Here is a 19591-nt window from a genome sequence, read left to right on the forward strand (position 1 = left end):
TCGTGAGTCTGAAACTGTTGCAAGATTTTTAAAAATAAAATAAAAACCTTGACCAGTATTTTAAACTGGTGTTCTGTGTAATAAAGACTTGATTTATTTTATGAAGCGATAACAAAACAACGAGTATTATATTAACCATGAACAACTTCAATTTATATTTGCTTGTTATTGCAATGTTGACACATAATGAAGAAAAGTCTCTTGCTTGCTGCCACACTATGGATTTGTGGGCGGAGGAGGAGCGGAAATGTTATCTCCTCCCTCCGTCTTGCGTTTTTTGTGCCGGCTCCTTTTCCTCTTCTCCCCCTGCTCAGTTTTTTTCAGCGGCGGCGTCGGCACCCCTTTCTTTTTCTTCTTGAGGCAGCTCAGAGGGTTAGGGTTGCTCTGTTTCCTCTTCCTCTTCTTCCCCCGTCTCTCTCCGTCCTTTTGGCTGATGCCCTGCTCCTCTTTCAGGCTACGGATGCTCTGCTGCTGGGCCGGACTCACCAGCTCTCCCAGCTGGACGGCCTGGACGTGGTCGAGGGACGACTGGCTGGGCTTGTCCAGCACGATGGTGTTGAGGATGATGTAGAGCAGAGGAACCCCGGGGATCTTCTTCAGGCCTGTAGTCACCGCGTGGTCCTGGACAACACAAACACACACTTATTAGACTGAAGTAAATGTAAACATGTCGATTACACCAGATAATTAACTGGCTTCCACTTTTCCCAGTTTGATGACGCCACTATTCATGTTTTTGTGGAGGGTTTTATCCCCTTTAAATTAGCCATTAACCATCTTTTTGGTTAGTGAGCCATTAAAATGAACCAGTGCCAGCTTGCACCTCATCACAGCTTAATTATGTTCATGAGTAGTGAGCATTTTAACCAAAGAGTGATTCTCTTCTCTAAAACCTCTCAGATTGTTTCATCTGAATAACTGCGAGGCCTCTTCGGGCCTCGCAGTTATTCAGCATTTCACCCAAAAAAAAAAACAGAGCAAAGATCAGTGAAACATTAGAAAACAAGAATATAAACATTATTTTTCTTCTTTCCTGTCCCATCAACCATTTCACAAGCGCAAAGATTTGTCTCGCGACCCCTTGCAGGGTCCTGATCCCTAGGTTGGGAATCACTGCTCTACATTCACAAGCTTGCTCTCTTTGCACCTAAATGTACACAGACTTCCTTTCTCCATGTTTTTATACAGTCAGACAGTTTTTGGATGAATCTTAACAGTGTAAGCAGCTCTTACATTTTGCCTCCCCTAATGACTTCTGAGTGTTCCACTAAATACCTTAAATGTAATATTTAAAAACCTATTAACTTGGAAGCTCTCTGATACATATGAGACTATAAATGAATTATTAAATATAACTAATTCAGTCTTAATAGAGCAGCGCTGCGATAACTCCTACTCTCATGAAGGTTATAATGTTCAGTATCTGTTGAAACTGTTTTAGAAACCTGCTTACAACAGCTCTCAACATACAACGCACAAACTACAGCCTCCAAAACGACCATAAAGTTGAATCAACACCTCTAGGACAGTTTCAACAAATAAACGAACTATTATAACCTTCATGAAATGTAATATCTAATAAATAATAATCACCTAATAAACTGGCATGGGTGTATGTTAAAACATAGACAGTGCTGGCACGTAGTCTGCTTCCATTTCCACTTAGTTTGAGTTATTTCCAGCAGAAACATTAATTCATTTACGCCTTTCCTTTGCATATAAAATGTAAATGACTCCCCCTGTGTGGTGTGTTTGTATTTACCTGTGTGGCAACAAAGTAGTGGTGTGGGTTTGTCTCCTCCAACATGGACAGCAGACACTTTGAGGCAGGAACAGGGTCCTTGAAATGTTGACATCTCCTCACCTGGAACCTCTGCAGGATGAGTTTGGCCCCATACAGCTGTTTCAGAGTGTCCAGTTCTTTCAGTGCGCAGCTGAGGCAAAACACAGCAATGGTGGAAGAGGTGCTCAGATCATTTACTTAAGTATTAGCAGCAAAATGTACTGATATATTATTATGTATGACATCATTAGATTATCAATATTGAAGCATCAGTGTTAGAGCAGCATGTTACAGTTGTAGCTGCTGGAGGTGGAGCTAGTTTGAAGTAAAAGAAAAAACAAAGTTCTGATACACAAACCTGTTTTCAGTTTTTGGACTTTTTCTCTAATCTTTGATTCTTGGTCAAATATTGGATCATTTGGTGGAACTGTTGACAACTCTGAAATGTGACCCCGACTACATACTGCTTTTTGTAAGATGTCAAAAGCCGAAAAGGTTGGAGACCACTGGTTTCATCTTTAACATTGTGTTGTATTTTAAAAGCTTGATTTATTATCCATTGTGTCAAATCTTCATCTGAAAAGTAACTAAAGCTGTCAGATAAATGTAGTGGGGTAGAAAGTACAATATATCCCTCTGAAATGTAGTGGAGTGGAAGTATAAAGTAGCAAAGTAAAGTACAAGTACCTTAAGACTGTACTTAACTACAGTACTTGAGTAAATGTGCTTAGTTACTTTCCACCAATGAAGCACAGACAGACACGGGTACATATATAAAGTAGGATAGTCCCATTACAGCTCCACTCAGGTAAATACTCACCTGGTGGTGCACAGCTGAACCTCCCCCATCAGGTACTTCGGCAGTTGCTCTTTGATCTGAATCTTGTTCTTCAAAGCCGCTTGACAAAAAGTCCCGTCGATGAGAATCTGAAACGGTTCCCTAAAGCTAAAGTTGTATTTGTAGAAGCTTATGTTTTTCTTGGCTTGTTTCTGTCGCTTGATCTTCATGGTGGCTGGTAGTTGGAGGTAAAGTCAAAGTTTTTAATCCTCCTCAGATTATAAACAACCGTTATAGCGACGTCCGTTAAAAGTCCGTTTACGGTGATTCTTCCGGTCAGTTCAGTCGACCAGTTTCATGTCTGACTGTCATTAATTGAGCTCAAATTATCAGATAACGTTACTAAAGCATGGACATTTCTTATGTTCACAACATGCTTGTAGTGCAACCTCACAGGACTCCGTGCGAAAACAAAGTATACGACGAAGGTTCCGGTTGCGCGGACACTTGTTTGAGTTTGTGTGACACTGCGTCTTATTCGACAAAAACATTACAACTTTACTGCCAGTTATTGTTTCTAAATAGTAAATGTTCTTTGGATTATTTTATGTTTGTGTGTGTGTGTGTGTGTGTGTGTGTTTTTAACTTGGTGTAGAGAGTTTGCTTGTAGCTAATGTAGAGATATGTGTAATATTATGGAAGCCCATTTCTGCCAGGAAAAAAACCCAAAATAAAATAACAGACAAAAGGTTATGATAAAGATTTGAAAAGATACTTATGGTAAGTCAAAATAATGAGATTCCAATCAAAAGTTTTGAATTACTAGGTCAAAAATGAGACAGATGAATTGACTGATATAACTTATGGCTGATATATTAGTATTGGCGTAGACCAATCAGCAATTAGGTTCAACCATGGGCCAGTTTTTTCAGTATTTTTCTTTGGAGGGCCACAGTGGACATACAAGGCAATATGTTTTATTTATTTTATTTTTCCCATTAGCAAGTGACAGCTAACAGCTTATTTTAATGCTCATTCGGCTAAATAGGACTCATATGTTAAAATATGTTCTGTGTTGCACTCTGAGACTAATGACGTACTTGTACTTGTGTTTTTTGAAGACCAAATCTGTTATGCAATAGGCTAAAGTTGTCAAATTAAAACAGTGTTAGAATTCACACACTAAAGTACAAATATTTGTACTGGAGGGCCAGATTTGGCCCATGGGCCGCTATTTGCCTACCACTGGCATAGGCTATACAGTGGTCAATAACTAACAAAACATTGCAGTGCAGAATTGCCAAAGATTGAGATAATTTTGTCTCTGAGGGTATTACCAGATCCTGATCACAGGACGATAAGGAGGACACTACTTCCACTCAGTAAATACCTTGAGGTGACAATTTTTTAATAACCATGATGTTTGACCGTCACTGTGCAGAATAATGTATGTGCACAGTTTGACACTAGAAGACTGTTTTCACATTCATTTGCTGAAGGGGAAAAGTTTTGTTGCACTCACCATAAATCTGAATTTAATGCATGACATCACAAGTTAGGCAGTCAATTGTGGGCAAAAATGCAACTTATGTGGGAAGTTGAATCTTTCAGTGCACATTTACTGAAAATTGAAGTAGTGTCTGGCAGTTAAACGTTTGAAATTAAAAGTAAGTCCATATTGATAGATTCTGGATTTGGACGAAGAGGGAGTCAATGTGATTTTAAGAATTTATAAGTAGATTATTAAACTTTTCTTTGCTAAAAAACTATATCAGACAAATCGTCATTCAAAGCAGAGTATGTCTAAAATTTTATGTAAGTCTGCAGGGTATGCTAATAGAAAAATGTTTTTTATATGTTTATGTAAAAAGAAAAGAAAAGAAAAAAACAATATTGGCTGATATATTGTTATCAGTTTTTCTTCTATCAACACAACACAAAATATCAATGTTGGTAATTGTATCGTACAATAGGCTACATTCATATAGCTTTAAAAAGCAGGTAAACATTTATTTAACATTTTAAAGTCCTCACTTATGTCAACATATTATTATTTTGACTTACCATACCATTTTTCAAATTTATTGTTAATCGTAACATTTTAATTTTTGTTTGTTACTTTTGTCTTCCATATTTTGTTCATAAATTGATTTTAAACTATTTTATTTTTTATTTTTTATTACTACTACTACTACTACTTTCTATATTCATTATTACAAATAAAATTAATTATTTATTATTAATATTATTTTTTAGGGGGCGTGGTTAATTATCACCCCGCCCCTCGTCTCTTGTTGTTCCCGGAAGCGGAAGTCTCCATTCAGGTAGAGCGACAAGCAGCAGCCTCGGCTTGGTGACACTTGTCGTCGCGTGACTCACGGTTAACGTTAGCACGGGTCGGGCCCGGTGTGGGTTGGGTTGGTGCGTTACCTTCCGACTTGTACAGTGAATATTATGGCGGCCACGGATCCCCGGTCCTCGAGTGACGGCGGGCCGGCCAGCAGAGGAGGATTCCCGGCAGGGGAGAGCAGCAACGACCGCGACGGGCCGGGCGGCAGCAGCAGCGGCGGCGGCGGCAGTAGCGGCGGCGGCAGCGGGGAGGGCGAACGGGAGCGGGACCGAGCCACCTTCGAGTGCAACATTTGTTTGGACACTGCCAGAGACGCTGTCATCAGTATGTGCGGCCACTTGTTCTGGTACGAGACGTAGTTTTTGCTATTAGGAGGTGGTTGTTTTTGTTTATCTTCAGCCCACCGGACCGGACTAGTTTTGCCGTTTGTGCGGCCTCTGTTAACCGTTGGGTTGAGTTATTTCACGGCGGAATCACGCCCAGCGACGCCCCGTTTATCAAGAGGTTGCCTCCGCGTCATGTAGGCGATGACAGCGGCCAAGATGGCTTGCTAGACATTACTAAAAAGGGGGGGGGGGGGGGGTGTTGGTTTGCTGTCAGTGCTGCAGTGAAATGTGGCTGAACTTCAACCCCCAATATAAAACGTGTGTTTACCGTCTGAAGTGCAAACGTGATCCTGATGGCTTTTATAAAGGCTGATGATCACTATTATGCACACGTGATCTGCTCTCTGATCTTGTGAGGAGTTGAGTGGCTCAGGTTGATCATAATCATATGGTTTGATCCCGGTCAGAGGTCACAGTTGGCAGCCAGTACCTCATGCATCACACACACACACCCTGTGGCACATTAACTTTACTGTTTTAGTTACAAGTGTCTGGTGATCATTTGCAGCTTTGAGATCATTACTGTCACTCACTGCAGCAGCATTGTCCAAGCTGTCAGGTTTACAGTAGAGCTGAAAATGTATGAGTCTGTAGGTAGAAAATGAAATGAAGTCATTTTTTAGGGGAAAAATCATCAAATATTCTCCAGATCCAGCGTCTCAAATGTGAGGATTTTCTGCTTTGTGCTGCTGTTAAGTGAATATCTTTTCGTTTTTCCACAGATACTTGTACAAAACAATCTGAAGAAGTCACCTTGGCCTCTTGTAAACTTGTGAAGGGCATTTTCTGACATTTGTTAAGCCCTGATTTGTTCAGCTATTGTCTCATATCTTGTTTTTAATCAAAAAAACTTGCGTAAGGCTCAACCTTCAGACGGCTTTGTGAGGAAAATGCACACACACACGCACAGTGTCGTGTGTTTCATTCATGAGTTCTCAGTGTTGACTAATGGCCGCTCTTTGCTTGCAGGTTGAGGCTAATGTGGGATTAGGGCCAAGAGTGTAGGATTGGGGTCAAACCTAAGGGCATTATAACCAGTAGTAAAAGTCAGAAATGTTTACCTGCTGTAGAAACACCACTTTGTTGTTCTGGTCGATGAGGTGATGCCACATGTGTTGTGGCAACAGAACCGGAGGTGGAGTTTGAGGAAGTAAACAGTGATCTGTTTGTGATTACAGAGTTTATCTCCACTCCAGTTGAAAGTATACACGCAGCAGAGAAACCTTTTGATGCAAACACACCAAAGAAGCCAACAGAGCGTCTTTAGTTGCCTATCAAGTACAAGATATCACATACTTTGAAATAAAGGATAAAGCTGGCGATTTTCTATGTTTTTACAATTGTCAACAAATCTCATGTGCAGAGCCAAACCAACAACATCCTACTTACAAGTGTGTCTGATAAATCGTATTCCTATGTGTCGTAGAGCTACGTTATTGTGCAAAAACGATTTTAAAAAAAATGTCTGAGTCACACCGCTGCGCTAGGTGACATGTTCTTAAAATTGTGGTTTAACTTCTTCAATATATACAAACATAATGAAATACAAGATCACTTATTACAGTAAATCAATTATAAATGAGGAACAGTACAAACAGACAAAACAAATCTGGGTATCAATAAATACCTCATAAATGGGGTAACACATTTTCCTTTAAAAAAAATAAAATAAAAAATTGTAGGAATATTTACTTTACAGTTTTGTGACTTCCAGCAGCGGAGAACAATCTTTAAAGCCTGCCAGTACAAGTCTAAGGTTCTGTTTGGATACACCTGCTGGTTGGAGAGACTGGTTTCCTAATAAGAACAGCTGGGGAGAATCTGGCAACCAGTACTTTCTAATTAGTTGTTTCCAAGAAGGAGAAGCAAAAGAACATTCTCACATTAAAATGAAGAAAAGTACCCGTTTCATTTTTACACTTCTAGCAATAATTGTCATCCATGAGTCCTGTTTTTTAAGTTTAGCTGGTGTATAATAATCCCTGTGGAGGATTTTTATACATTTGTACACTGCTTCTCTAACTGACCACCCGATATCAGCCAGTACTGAAGTCCTTTGAGAAATTTATAATGTCCAAAGTACAAGAAGCTGTGATACACACACAATACTTTTGCAGGATTGCAAAAATGCTTGTAAAAATACAGAAAATCACCAGTCATAGGAACCTCAAATTACCAGCACAGGAATCAAATCCAGCCCGCGAGACATGTCATTACACCCAGCCTGCAAATTAATTACTTATTTTGTCTTTTATTTAAAATAATAATTAGATTTTCTGGCAAGGCTGCAAAAACTGAAGCATAAATACCGTCTCTTTATTTCACCAATTTAAGCTATGACTAGCGGCAACATTTCAGACGCCTAAATGTCTCTTTAAATCTAAAATAAAGGTTGACCTGGAGGACAGGTTCAAGACATTTATTTTAACAGTTTAATGTGACTGTTTTGCGTCTCATCTGCATGGAGAAAGTTGCCTTTTTTTTTTAAAGGAACACAAGCTGCATTTCTCTAGTAAACATGCAGAGCAGCATGCTAGGTGTTAAAAAATATTAACAATACAGTTTAGTACTCTTGCGGCCTCCGTAGGGGAGAACATCTTGCCCAGGGGCCCCCGGGTAAATTTGACTTTGACGCCTGTCACTGTGTGAAGTCTGGAACAATCCCACTTTTAATAAGAAATAGTGCAGAAATCTTAGTATTGACTGTTTTACACTTGAAGCAGATTTGTTTTTTTTTTGGTTAAGACGTCTTACAGTAACAGGTGCAGCTGCTATGCAACCATGAACTGAAGATCCGGTGTTATGGGCTGATGTAACTTGGTTGCCATGTTACCCCCCCCCCCTTCCCCCCTCTTTCAGTTTCTGTGTAATGTGATGAAACTGTGATGATGAAACTATCAGCAAGGAACAAAGATGCTGATGTCAGTTCACCTGCTGCACCTTTATAATCAGGAGTTAATAGTCTCATTTCTATTAGAAGAAAAAAAAAAATGTAGTTAATGTCAGATTGTGTCAGTGTGAGTTCAGCTTCTCACGCTGCGACTGTCCAGCTGTACATAAAACAACCGGACATTTGACTTTGACACAGTTTATGGCTTTGTTTATTGCCAGCTATTCTGGCATTTCTCCCATTAGTTCAGCTGCAGGAAAAAAAAAAACAACAAAAAACGCTGCTGTTGCCAAAATCGCTCACGATTTTAAAACCGGGTTAGTTCAACAGAATTGTTTTGTTGAAGTGCACAGTTGTCACTTTTCTAGCATCAGAAACTCTCGCTGTTTTTATCTTATAACTTGTGTTTTAGTTTTTAAAAGTTAAAGCAGCTGAAGTAAACTGAGAAAGCAGCCCTACATAACCTGAGCTTACAGTGCAGACCGGTCCAGAGAGATGATTCATGTCAAAGAGACATTTATGTCACTTTAATACTTTGAGGTTAATGAGCAAGTGACATCTTTACGATCCCCGAGCGAGACTCAGCTCGAGTAGACTCGTCTGTGTCATCGTGAGAGATGTGAGCCGCTCAGGCAAAGTGTTTGCATATGTAAAGTCTACAAGATATTTAAATAAGTTAACCTTGAAGCCCGACACACAAAGTGCTTTAAATATCAGATAGATAACTCAGCGTTTTAACGTCTTAGCCGCAGTTAACCAGACAAACGTCGACATTTAAACATGGAAGTTGATTTGTGATCTTGGGATTAATATGTATGACACTTTTTGGAGCTTTCAACATGGATTTACTGATTTATCTGGCATTTATTTTCCCGATTAAACAACTGACTGTTTATTCTATAAAATGTCAGAAAAATGTCAAATTGCAAACACTCCAAAACCTCCAAAAAGAAAATCAGCAAATTCTCACAAAGCTGGAACTAAAACCTTTCTTCATTTAGCCTTTTTTGTTTCATCTCTACCTTTTAACCACATCTCACACTCTTCATCAGTGAAGACATAGAGACCCAGAACTGAGAAAGGGTTATGATTTCGCCCCTCTAGTTATTACATGACTGATGTTTCACATTTGGGTCACGTGATGACACCTGAGCCGGCTCCATTCACCGATGAAGACTGTGACATGCGGTTGAAAGCTCAGAGAAAGCCAGTAAATGGATCTGAGTTGAGATTATTTTGTCACATATACTTCTAACCTGCGTATAGTTTTCCAGGAATAAGCTTATATGTCGTACAGCAGAAGTTCACAACCCTTTTACCGTCTGACAGAAACTCACAGGAACGTTTCTTCAACATCATCCATCATGTTCCAAATGTGATCTTTCTCATTTTTCAACCAGATATTTAAAAGCGGATCTTGTTAGAACTCATTTTTCATTCATGATACAGTGATCCTGGGATTGTCTATGTTTAGGCTTTGTGTCTTTTTTCGTCCAGTAGGTTTGGTCAAGTTTGCATTTATGGTTCTTCCATCTGTAGTGGCAGAAACTACACATTTCAACCATTTATTTTAGCCATCTATTTCGACTCCTCAGCTTACTTGCCAGCTACTTCTCATGCACGCTCAACCTCGTTATGTGGCGTTACGACTTATTCAAGCTGGCGGCGGGCGTGTCCTTGTTTTCTCAGCTTATTGTAGCCGGTAGGTTGTTGATTGTTGTGACAATGAATACACTAAAGATCAACCTCACACCGATTTGTAATCCTCTTCCTCTGCGTGATGATTTGTTTAGAGGAAGTGAACAGAGAAAAAAACACTTATGCTGTGCTTTAACCACACAAAGAGAAGTAGAGAAGATTTCTGACATAACTTCACCTACTTAAAAAGTGCACGAAGAAAGAAAATAGACTCACTCAATAAACTCACAATAAGTTTGTCTTTTTAGTGATGATGGTGTTCTGACACTTTAAAACCACCTGAAAACAGTCAAGTGGACATTAAGTTACATACCTTACTCTTCTTTTGCTGCTGTTTATTTCTGTAAACACATGATTAAGATCAGAAGGGACTAACTGGACAATAATCTTATCCCAGTTCTAATTTAACGGTATGAAAGAGAGACTGCATCCGTTCAATGGCTCAGGTGGGAGTGTGTGATACTCTCAGGAGGCACACACTCCGCAATCAGGCTTCACTGAGCCACTTATTGGAAATTAAGCGGTTATTTTCAGGTCACAAGAGCTCGGCTATACGTGTGGCCACACGTTAAATCGCAGCTGAATGGGTTGTTATGTTAACGTAGGCCTTATGCTTTGTTCAGCTGTTTGCATCCAAAGGAATGCCATTCTCAGCAGCAATCTGATAGCCGGTATTACACTAATACTGCCACACAGCGAGCCGTGCTGCGAGCCCTGAAATGTGTGTGTGTGTGTGTGTGTGTGTGTGTGTGTGTGTGTGTGTGTACAGTAAAAGCCTGCAGATTGACACACGGTCATGTTTTGCTTCGTGGTTTGTTCGGTTCAGCTAGTTATTTTGTTCACGTTCATGACGAGTCGTTTGTTTAGACCCACCTGAGGCGTTGAGGTTTTGAATGTTTTGTGGTTGTGAAGTGCTGAAGGTTTTTTAAAAACAAGTCCTGCCTGTTCGTCCGCATGATCTCTGGTACTCTGTAGTTAATGTTTACCTCACGAGGAATTTTCAACAGAGGCATATAGAAAGATTCAGAACGTGGTAAAGACACTTTTAAGGAAAATGCAGCCTGACATTTCTCAGTTTCTCAAAAAACAATGACAGAAAGATTCTTATCTGAGGTTATGAAAGTGTTCTGCTTGTTTTCTGGAAATACTGAACTGAGAGTTATGTTTTTATCGAGTGGCAGAAGTGAAGTCTACCTGCTCTAACTGAAGTCAGAAAATGAATTGAGATTTATTTTACATTTAATTTATAAGACACTACAGGCTACGGTGGTAAAATTCAAAAAGATTTTCAAAGCAGACATCAATCTGAATATCAAACATTCATATAGTATAAAAGCATCATTTATGGTGAAAATGATCCATTAATAATTAGCAAACATCAACTGTATTTTATAATTTATTCACTATTTTTAAAAACACATAGTTCCAGTAATCAGAGCTGATGAATGAACTCTTTGCCCACAGAACATTTAAAATGATAAACCAACTGAAAAGCAGTAATCAATTCTGCTGATTGTCACTTTGTTGAAAAGCTGTGTCACCTGTCTGTAACTTATATATGCTGTATTTATAATGATATTGTGAAAATATATCATATCATAAAGCCAGTGTTGGAATTAAAGCTGAAACAATAAATAAATTTAAAAAAATCAATTGGTTGATTGACAAAAATTAATTGTGATAATTGATTAATCATTTGAGTCATTTTCCAGCAAAAATGCCAAACATTTGTTTTTTTCCTGTCATTTATCGTTGCAAACTGAATATCTCCAGACAAAACGAGACATTTCAAGATGTCACTTTTCTCTGAGTAATTGTAACATTTTAAACTATTTTCTCACATTTTATAGATGAAACAAGAACCATAATCGATTCATTATGAAATCAGTCGGTAGATTAATGGAAATAATTGTTAATTGCAGCTCCAGTTTTAGACTGTTGTTCAGACAAAACAAGCACATCATCCTTCTGCTGGGAAACTGTGATGGACATTTCTATTTATCTTCTGACATTAATAGACCAAAAGGAAACCAAGTCATTTCCAGATTAATTGATAATGAAAATAATTGTTGGTTGCAGCCCTTGTAGCAGATGCTGAAGGCAGCTCTGGTCAGTTAGTTAAAGATTTATTCAGAGAATTACAGGTTATAGAAATATAGAAATATTCTCTTGGAAAAAGCTTCAGTGTTTTTGTCGCCAACTGATGAGGCGTCTCCCCAACCCTGCATCCTGCACTCCCACAATGCAGCAGCGGGTCGGCCACACCAGCAGCAGCTGCTCAGGCAAAACTCTGCTAACCGTTGACAACAGATGGAGACAATTAATACTAACGACAGGGAGCACGGACGAGTTTAATTAGCCACCTCGTTAGGAACAGGTTTCTCTCGCCAGGTGGATATTCACTGACACCAAAGGATATCTGACCATTAGTTTCACCAAAACCAGAAGTCTTAATGTTTTATTATATCCACTGAGATTCAGGATATATTTATTCATATAATAAATTGACTCCAGGAATGTTGGCGCTGTTATTGAAGCAAGAAGTTGACATTTTAAGAGAAAGGAGCTTTTGTGAGAATGCAAATTAATCTTTTTTTTCCCCCTCTCTCTCTCTCTACAGCTGGCCCTGTCTTCATCAAGTAAGTATTTCCTCTACCTTTCCATCTTTTGTTCTGTAACCTTTGTTAAAGGCTCTGCACACACACAGGTGTTTTCAATATTCTGATTGATTAGGTTGAACCTGGATGAAGCTCTGTTGGGAATTATTAAACCTTGTGTACCAATAAAAGGTTCAGTCAAGTGCTGAAAGAATTAGATGGTTGACAGAAAATTGGACAACAACAAAACTGATTAGCTGATTGTTTATTTAGAAATGAAAATAATTGAAATGTGACAAATATTCACAGGGTATCAGATTTTTAAATTTGAAGCTCTGCTGATTTTTGTAGGTTGAGTATATTTGGAGTTTTTGGTCTGTTGAACAAGAAAAATAAGAAATTTCAAGGCATCAAATTTGGTTGTTTGCATTTTTCTACTTTCTGACTTTTTATGTAGATGATTGATCAAAAAAAGGAGATTAACTATGAATGAAAATAAAGTCCATATGTCCACGTGACTGATGAATTCAAGCTCTGACCGGCTCTGGCAGTTTCCGTTGGTTAAAGTTTACCTTTGTGGAACTCTGACCTGCAAATTTGCACAGTCGGACAATAGAAACAGTGTTGAAGAATAATGTGTGTTGTGTTTATGGCGGAGTCATCAGAGCAGTTATATATATTATAATTATAGTGTCTCATCACAGTATTTTATTATAGTATGATGAGACACTATAATTATAATAATATTTTACAACACTATCAGACTGTGAAAAAGCTGCACATCACATCAGGTTTTGGTGCATAATGCACATGTTGTGGTCTGTCTGAGCTTTAAAGGGGACAAAACTTGATGTGAACGTCCAGTGCCAGTCAAAAGTTTGGATTTAAGTATGTAAAAATGCTTCCTGAAAGTCAAAAGCTCAGGTTTCAACCTGATCTGAACGCTCCGTTTGCAACGTTACCTCTACTTCCACATTGAACTGATGTCAGATTGTTCGCACATGCTCACAAACCCTCCGCTCTGTCGCCTTTGTTGGTTGTTCGACGGGTTGTTCGTGTTGTACACTCGCATATTTCAGATCAGATTCAGGCTCAAACATGTACGGATGTATTTGAGAGGTTTATATTTTGAGTAAAGAATAAGAAAAATAAGTGAAATCCTACTACTACTGTTTGTTTACGATTCACTGGGAGCTAACCAATCAGAACAGAGTGGGCTCATCGGGAGGCGGGCCTTAAAGAGACAGGAACTAAAACTGCCTGTTTCAGACAGAGGCTGAACTGAGGGGCTGCATAAAGAGCCAGTATAAGATAAATACAGAGTTTTTCGAACTGTAAATCATGCAAAGATATTCCAGCAGAGCCCCAGAATATAATAAACAGTAGTCTGAACAGCACAGTCAGAGAGATGTCAATCAAGCAGCATCTGTTACACACCCACCCGCAGTCCTAATCAGGCAGAATAGACAAAAACACTAGTGGGAGCAGACTATTACTGAGTGGTGTCTTTAACAAAGCCTCTGGCACACAGCAGGTTAACCTACATGTACATGTAATGTAACCTCACTACACCTGTCCGTTGACTTAGTGCAGCTTAAACATGCTTATGCACTTAATGCTGCTCACCTCCTTATATAGAGCTGTACATCGCTCTCAGTGTAGCAGCATAAGCACTTTACAGATCCAGGGCTGCAACTAATGATTCGTTTCATCATCGATTAATCTGCCAATTATTTTCTTGATTAATTGTCTACAAAATGTCAGAAAATAGAGAAAAATGCCCGTTTTCTTAAAGCTCAGATGTCTTGAAATATGCTGTTTTGTCCGATCAACAGCCCAAAGTCTAAAGATATTCAGTTTAGAGCTGCAACAATTATAAACAATTGATTATTTTCTGGTTTCTTTAGTCCACTATGACAGTAAACTGAACATCTTTGGGTTGTGGACTGTTGGTCGGGACAAAACGAGACATTTGAGGACGTCGTCTCGGGCTTTGGGGAAACAGTGATCGACATGTTACAGTAAAGCTTGTTCTCCTCAGGAGTACAGTAGTAGAACAGTGTTCATCTGACCTGTATTATAAATATTTTGACACATGTTTCTCCCTCTGCTGCTGCGCTCAGTGGTTGGAGACGCGGCCCAGCAGGCAGCAGTGTCCTGTGTGTAAAGCAGGCATCAGCAGAGAGAAAGTCATCCCACTGTATGGCAGAGGGAGCTCCAGCCAAGAGGACCCCAGGTACGCTGTGTGTTTGCATCTCTGTGTGTGTGTGTGTGTGTGTATTTTGCATGATAGTTGGTGGTTAGTATTCGCGGTTGCCTTATGAGCGACTGTTTCTGTTGCCGTTCAGGTTGAAAACTCCACCTCGGCCTCAGGGACAGAGAACAGAGCCAGAGAGTCGAGGCGGGGTGAGTCGGTTTATATACACACACACATTTCTCTTCGCTCATGAGTCCGATATTTTCTTATCTAATTTAAGACTTCATCTCTGGATTCTGCACAGATGTTCCAGGGTTTCGGCGACACCGGCTTTCACATGTCGTTTGGAATCGGTGCTTTCCCCTTCGGCTTCTTCACCACAGTCTTCAACACCAACGACCCCTTTCACAGAGCAGGTAAATGCACAAAAAAAAGACACAAACCTTTCCAAAGACAGGTGGTGACATTCATAGGGAGGATTCATACCATGCATGAGAATGTTTTCTATATATGTTAAACATAATGCTTTATATATGCGTAAATGGTGTAAAAATCATTTGGTGTATATATATATAGATGGGTGACAAATTAAAGGGAAAAACCTGAATAAATGAGTGAAGAAACATAATGAATGCAGATGCTTCTATACAGGTGAGGCAATTAACATCCAATCATGCTCTGTGGCATGTATAAAAAATGCTGAACAGGCCCAGTTAATGATTATGTATCAAGATGGCAAGAGGAAAAGATCTTTTGAAAGAGGTGTCATTGTTGGGGCACGGATGGCAGGAGCTTCAGTCACAAAGACTGCTCAACTGGATAGTGTTTCAATAGGAGCAGTGACTGAAGTGGCATCTGCACTTAGATCTGTGGGAAAGACATCAGTAAATAGGGTTGGAAATTGTGGTTGACAGCGCACATTCAATAACCGTGATGCTCGTGCATTAGTGCGACATGTAAGGAAAAACAGAGGAGCAACTCTTCCTCAGGTGACTGAGAATGTCAGTGCAGGATGTAATCAGACCGGCAGCAAGAACAGTCTGTCGACAATTATGCGGAGAGGGATGTTATAGTAGGGTTGCAGTGCATAAACCCCTCATTACAAAGATGAATGCACATTTGAGAGTTCAGTGGTGCAGAAAGCACAGACACTGGTCTACAGAGATGTGGAAACAAGTGATACGGTCAGATGAATCATCCTTCACTATATTCTCAACAAGTGTGCATGTGTGGCGTCCACTAAGAGAACAGTATAGGTCTGAATGCTTGACCCCTACAGTGAGGGGATCCGGTGGCTCTGTTATGCTTTGGGGGACATTTTGCTTGCATGGTTTAGAGGGAAAGGTCACTGCAAATCAATACAAAGTTGTTCTGAGTGATCATCTTTATCCTGTGATGAAACATTTCTATCCTGATGGGAGTGGTCTCTTCTACGATGACAATGGCCCAATTCACAGGGCATGAGAGGTCACTGAATGGTTTGATGAGTATGCAATGATGTGAGTCATATGCTATGACCTTCACAGTCACAAGATCTCAACCCAGTTGAACACTTACATGTTAGACAGCGCTCTCCACCCCTATCATCAAAGATATAGAGTTCAGAGACTTGTAGAATCAATGTCAAGGTGCTTTGTACACCTTACTAAGACACTTTATGTTGGTTTTTCCTTAAATTTGTCAATCATCTGTATGTTTTTATATTTTCTTATGGACTGGAATAAACTAATGAAATTACATGACATGAAAACACTACTTAACTCAAGATGGTGATCATGTACAGAAAAGGTATAGATACCAAAATATTCCAAAAAAGAGCGTTTACATGAAATATTATCATTCTGATTATCAGTTGGGTTAAAATTCTCCATTTAATCTCAGCTGTTGCCTTAAAGCAACATAATTAGAGTGAGGATGCAGACACACTTCCCCCCCCGAGACACTGCAGTAATGACCTTTTACCACCCGTTCTCCCCTCCCTCCCTCCTTCTCAGACCAGTATGCAGGTGATCACCAAGGCAACGGTAACCTCAACAACGGCAATAACAACTGGCAAGACTCCCTCTTCCTGTTCGTGGCTATCTTCTTCTTCTTCTGGCTGCTGAGCGTGTGACGGAGAGGACGACAGCACGGGAGATAAACGGATGGATAGACGAGAGGGGATCGATGACCGAGAGGGAGGAGCGCAAATTTTAAAAAAAACAAACAAACAAAAAAACAAAACAAAAAAACACCTCACACACACACTTAACTTGAGCCACAGACACACACTCATGTTACATTTCCAGGCAGGTACTAACTTGGGAGAGCGGAGCTGTTGCGTTTGATCCCAAAACGAGAAATACAGGAATTCAGCAGATTTACTTTAGGATAGTTCGCCCCCACCCTCCTGCTTCCTTGTTTTTGTTTATGCAAGAAACACTCACTGAAAAGAAGTGTTGTGCAACCCCCACCCACCCCAAAAAAAAGAGTCATGTTAGCCCTCCCTCTCTACATACACCTGTAGATATATGCACACACAAAATAAAAGGTGGACACTACATTTTAAAAAAGGGGCTTTTTTTTAGGGGATCAGACGAGACAGTATTATGTGATCAGGGTGAGCTATATATTTTTCAGCGTCTCAGTGTTGAGCGCTGCACTCTGAGAAGAGGATAATTCAGGGCAGTGACTAATTCTGTTTTGGTTTTTCACATCCTCCCTGAAGAAGTCACTGGTTTACTCCTTATATAGAGAGGTGGAGGCATGTTGTGGAAAGTAAGAGGGAGGGAAATGAGGTCATTTTTCTCCTCTAAAAAAGGCCAAAGAGTAGCAGATCAGTCATGTACGCCGTCACACGTTTGAGGGAGGCGGGGGTGGGGGGAGGGTCCTGTTTACAGTTTCCTGGTGAAATGAACAAATACTCCTTGATACGCGTCTTAAAAAAAAACAGAAGGACAGATAGAAATAGCACAGATGGATGCATTTAATATACATTTGTCTTAACAAAAAAAAACTGCCATTGCACTGTGAAGTCATTTGACCTGTCCTATAATGATCCAGACTGGAGTGTGTGCTTGTGTTGAGTCACTTGTTTGCTTCTTCCCCCCCCCACCCGCCCCACCGCCTCCCTCCTCCACTGTCGTCTGTGAAACAAAAGCTGAACCTCACAGGAGATAACGCGGGCGGGATGCACCGTTAAAGGGCCAGTTTTGGGAGATTTTTTTTTTTTTTGTATCAAACACGAGCAACTTGAGAGAGTAATTTGATGTACAGTTTGTTAATTACAGAGCAAATTGTCAAGAGAGAAAAGCTCTGGCTTTTGGTAAAAGCAGCCAGACGAGATGCGACACAGTACAAGGAGAGGTGACGCGGCGTGACGAGTCAGGAGAATCCTCCCAGTTAGTCATGGAGGTCAAAAGGTCAGCACACTAAAAATCTACAGTTCAGTGAACTGTGCTACAGTGTGATATAAAATATAAAATCACACACACACACTCTTTCTGTCACAGTTGATTTTTTTTTTTTTTCTGACTGTATATGTCTGTGTGTCAGAGTGAGTGTGTATACAGTATATATTTGTATATATGAATATTGTAAATGCTGTTTTTACGTGTTTCTGAATGGATGACCAGCCATAGAGAGCGAGAGAGAGGACGAGGCGGTGCGAGTAGGCCTCGAGATGCTTTTGTAAAGCGAGCAATGATCTGGGTCCTGGTTTTCATAAATTGTGCTGAACTCTTTTTTTTTTTGTTTTACTTTAAAAAAAAAAAAAAAAAAGAAAGAAAAAAAAAAGGCTTGCAGCCCAAGTTCATAACTCTTCTGCCAATGTCTCCCATAAAGTTAAATAAATGTCAAGAGAGCATAAAAAAAAAAGTTTGTTCTTCCCTGCTAATGTGATTTGATATGAGAATATGTACGATTCAGCTCATGTAACACACACACGTGCATGTTAAAAGATCTCACATCTGTTTTATGGAGTTGAACTAAAACTAAACGCACCATCTTAATATGTAATAACTGTGTTGTCTTTGAGATTCTCAACTGGAAAACTAAATCTAGTGAATCGGGTATTTAGCACTTTAACATTCACACCAGGCTCAGAGATAACTCAAAGTCCTCTGTGGGTTGGACAGGATGGCTGCTGGGGCTCATCATTTATTGCATACGTGTGTCTGTTCAAGCTACACTTTGTATTATGAGGCTTATGTGACACTAAAACAGGTGATGGAAGTCACTATTACGAGTCTTCTGACAGACTAAAACCTGGAGACATTGTGCAAAAACCAAATGGTCTAGGAGATTAAAACTTGATTAAAGCATTGACTTGTTTTGTGTTGTCATTGGTTACATCTTTGATAAACACCACATTGATAACGACACCAAAGATAAACCAGAAGGTTAAGGAATTCCTCAGATAGATAATTATTAATTGGAAACCTTTAATCTGTCTGATTAACGACCTCAAATGCCTTCACACGTTTACATACAATCATTAACAGCAGGGTGTTTTTTTTTTTTCTAATTGCTTTATATGCATCTCAGAGTGACTTGTGTGATGTAATAGTTTCTACACATAGACCAGGACATGTGATGAGATCACATGATGTTACGCCTGACTTCAGAGTCGCTGAAGGCTTTGAGGACATACAAGGAATCAGTCAATCAGGCTTTTCTGTATATTGATGTTATCATGAGAGGTTTTGTATATTTGCCTGAAAGTGAATGTTTAGAATCAATCAGCTATGGAGTACTGCAAATAGTTTTTTTGCAACAGTGCAGTAAATAGATTATTATAACGTGTGATTGGGTTGTAATTGTTAAAAACACTCAGTAGGATAGCCAGGGAAAGTTATGGCATCTCAGATGTAAAGCTGCAACAATTTGTCAATTAATTAGTAAGTTGCCAACAATTAAATTAATCGCCAACTAT

At 39.6% G+C, this 19591-nt stretch overlaps 2 protein-coding genes across 3 annotated transcripts; one reads left to right on the plus strand and one right to left on the minus strand.

Moving 5' to 3' along the window:
* Positions 1-66: 66 nt before the first annotated feature.
* Positions 67-3043, minus strand: utp23 (UTP23 small subunit processome component). Its single transcript, XM_042436095.1, has 3 exons — positions 2604-3043; positions 1763-1934; positions 67-621 (listed from the first exon to the last, which is right to left on the minus strand). Exons 1-3 carry the CDS (start codon positions 2789-2791, stop codon positions 217-219), a joined length of 765 nt encoding a protein of 254 aa, XP_042292029.1. The 5' UTR covers positions 2792-3043; the 3' UTR covers positions 67-216.
* Positions 3044-4851: 1808 nt separating this feature from the next.
* On the plus strand, positions 4852-18980 carry rnf5 (ring finger protein 5). Of its 2 annotated transcripts, XM_042436469.1 has the most exons (6): positions 4855-5257; positions 12506-12524; positions 14606-14718; positions 14831-14888; positions 14984-15095; positions 16674-18980. In XM_042436469.1, exons 1-6 carry the CDS (start codon positions 5016-5018, stop codon positions 16790-16792), a joined length of 663 nt encoding a protein of 220 aa, XP_042292403.1. In that variant the 5' UTR covers positions 4855-5015; the 3' UTR covers positions 16793-18980. The 2 variants fall into 2 exon arrangements, with proteins under 2 accessions (XP_042292404.1, XP_042292403.1); XM_042436470.1 differs by lacking the exon at positions 14831-14888 and having other exon boundaries at positions 4852-5257; positions 14960-15095.
* The last annotated feature ends 611 nt before the right edge of the window (positions 18981-19591 follow it).

This window comes from Thunnus maccoyii, chromosome 15, assembly GCF_910596095.1.
Source record: "Thunnus maccoyii chromosome 15, fThuMac1.1, whole genome shotgun sequence".
NCBI classification, from domain to species: Eukaryota; Metazoa; Chordata; class Actinopteri; order Scombriformes; family Scombridae; genus Thunnus; species Thunnus maccoyii.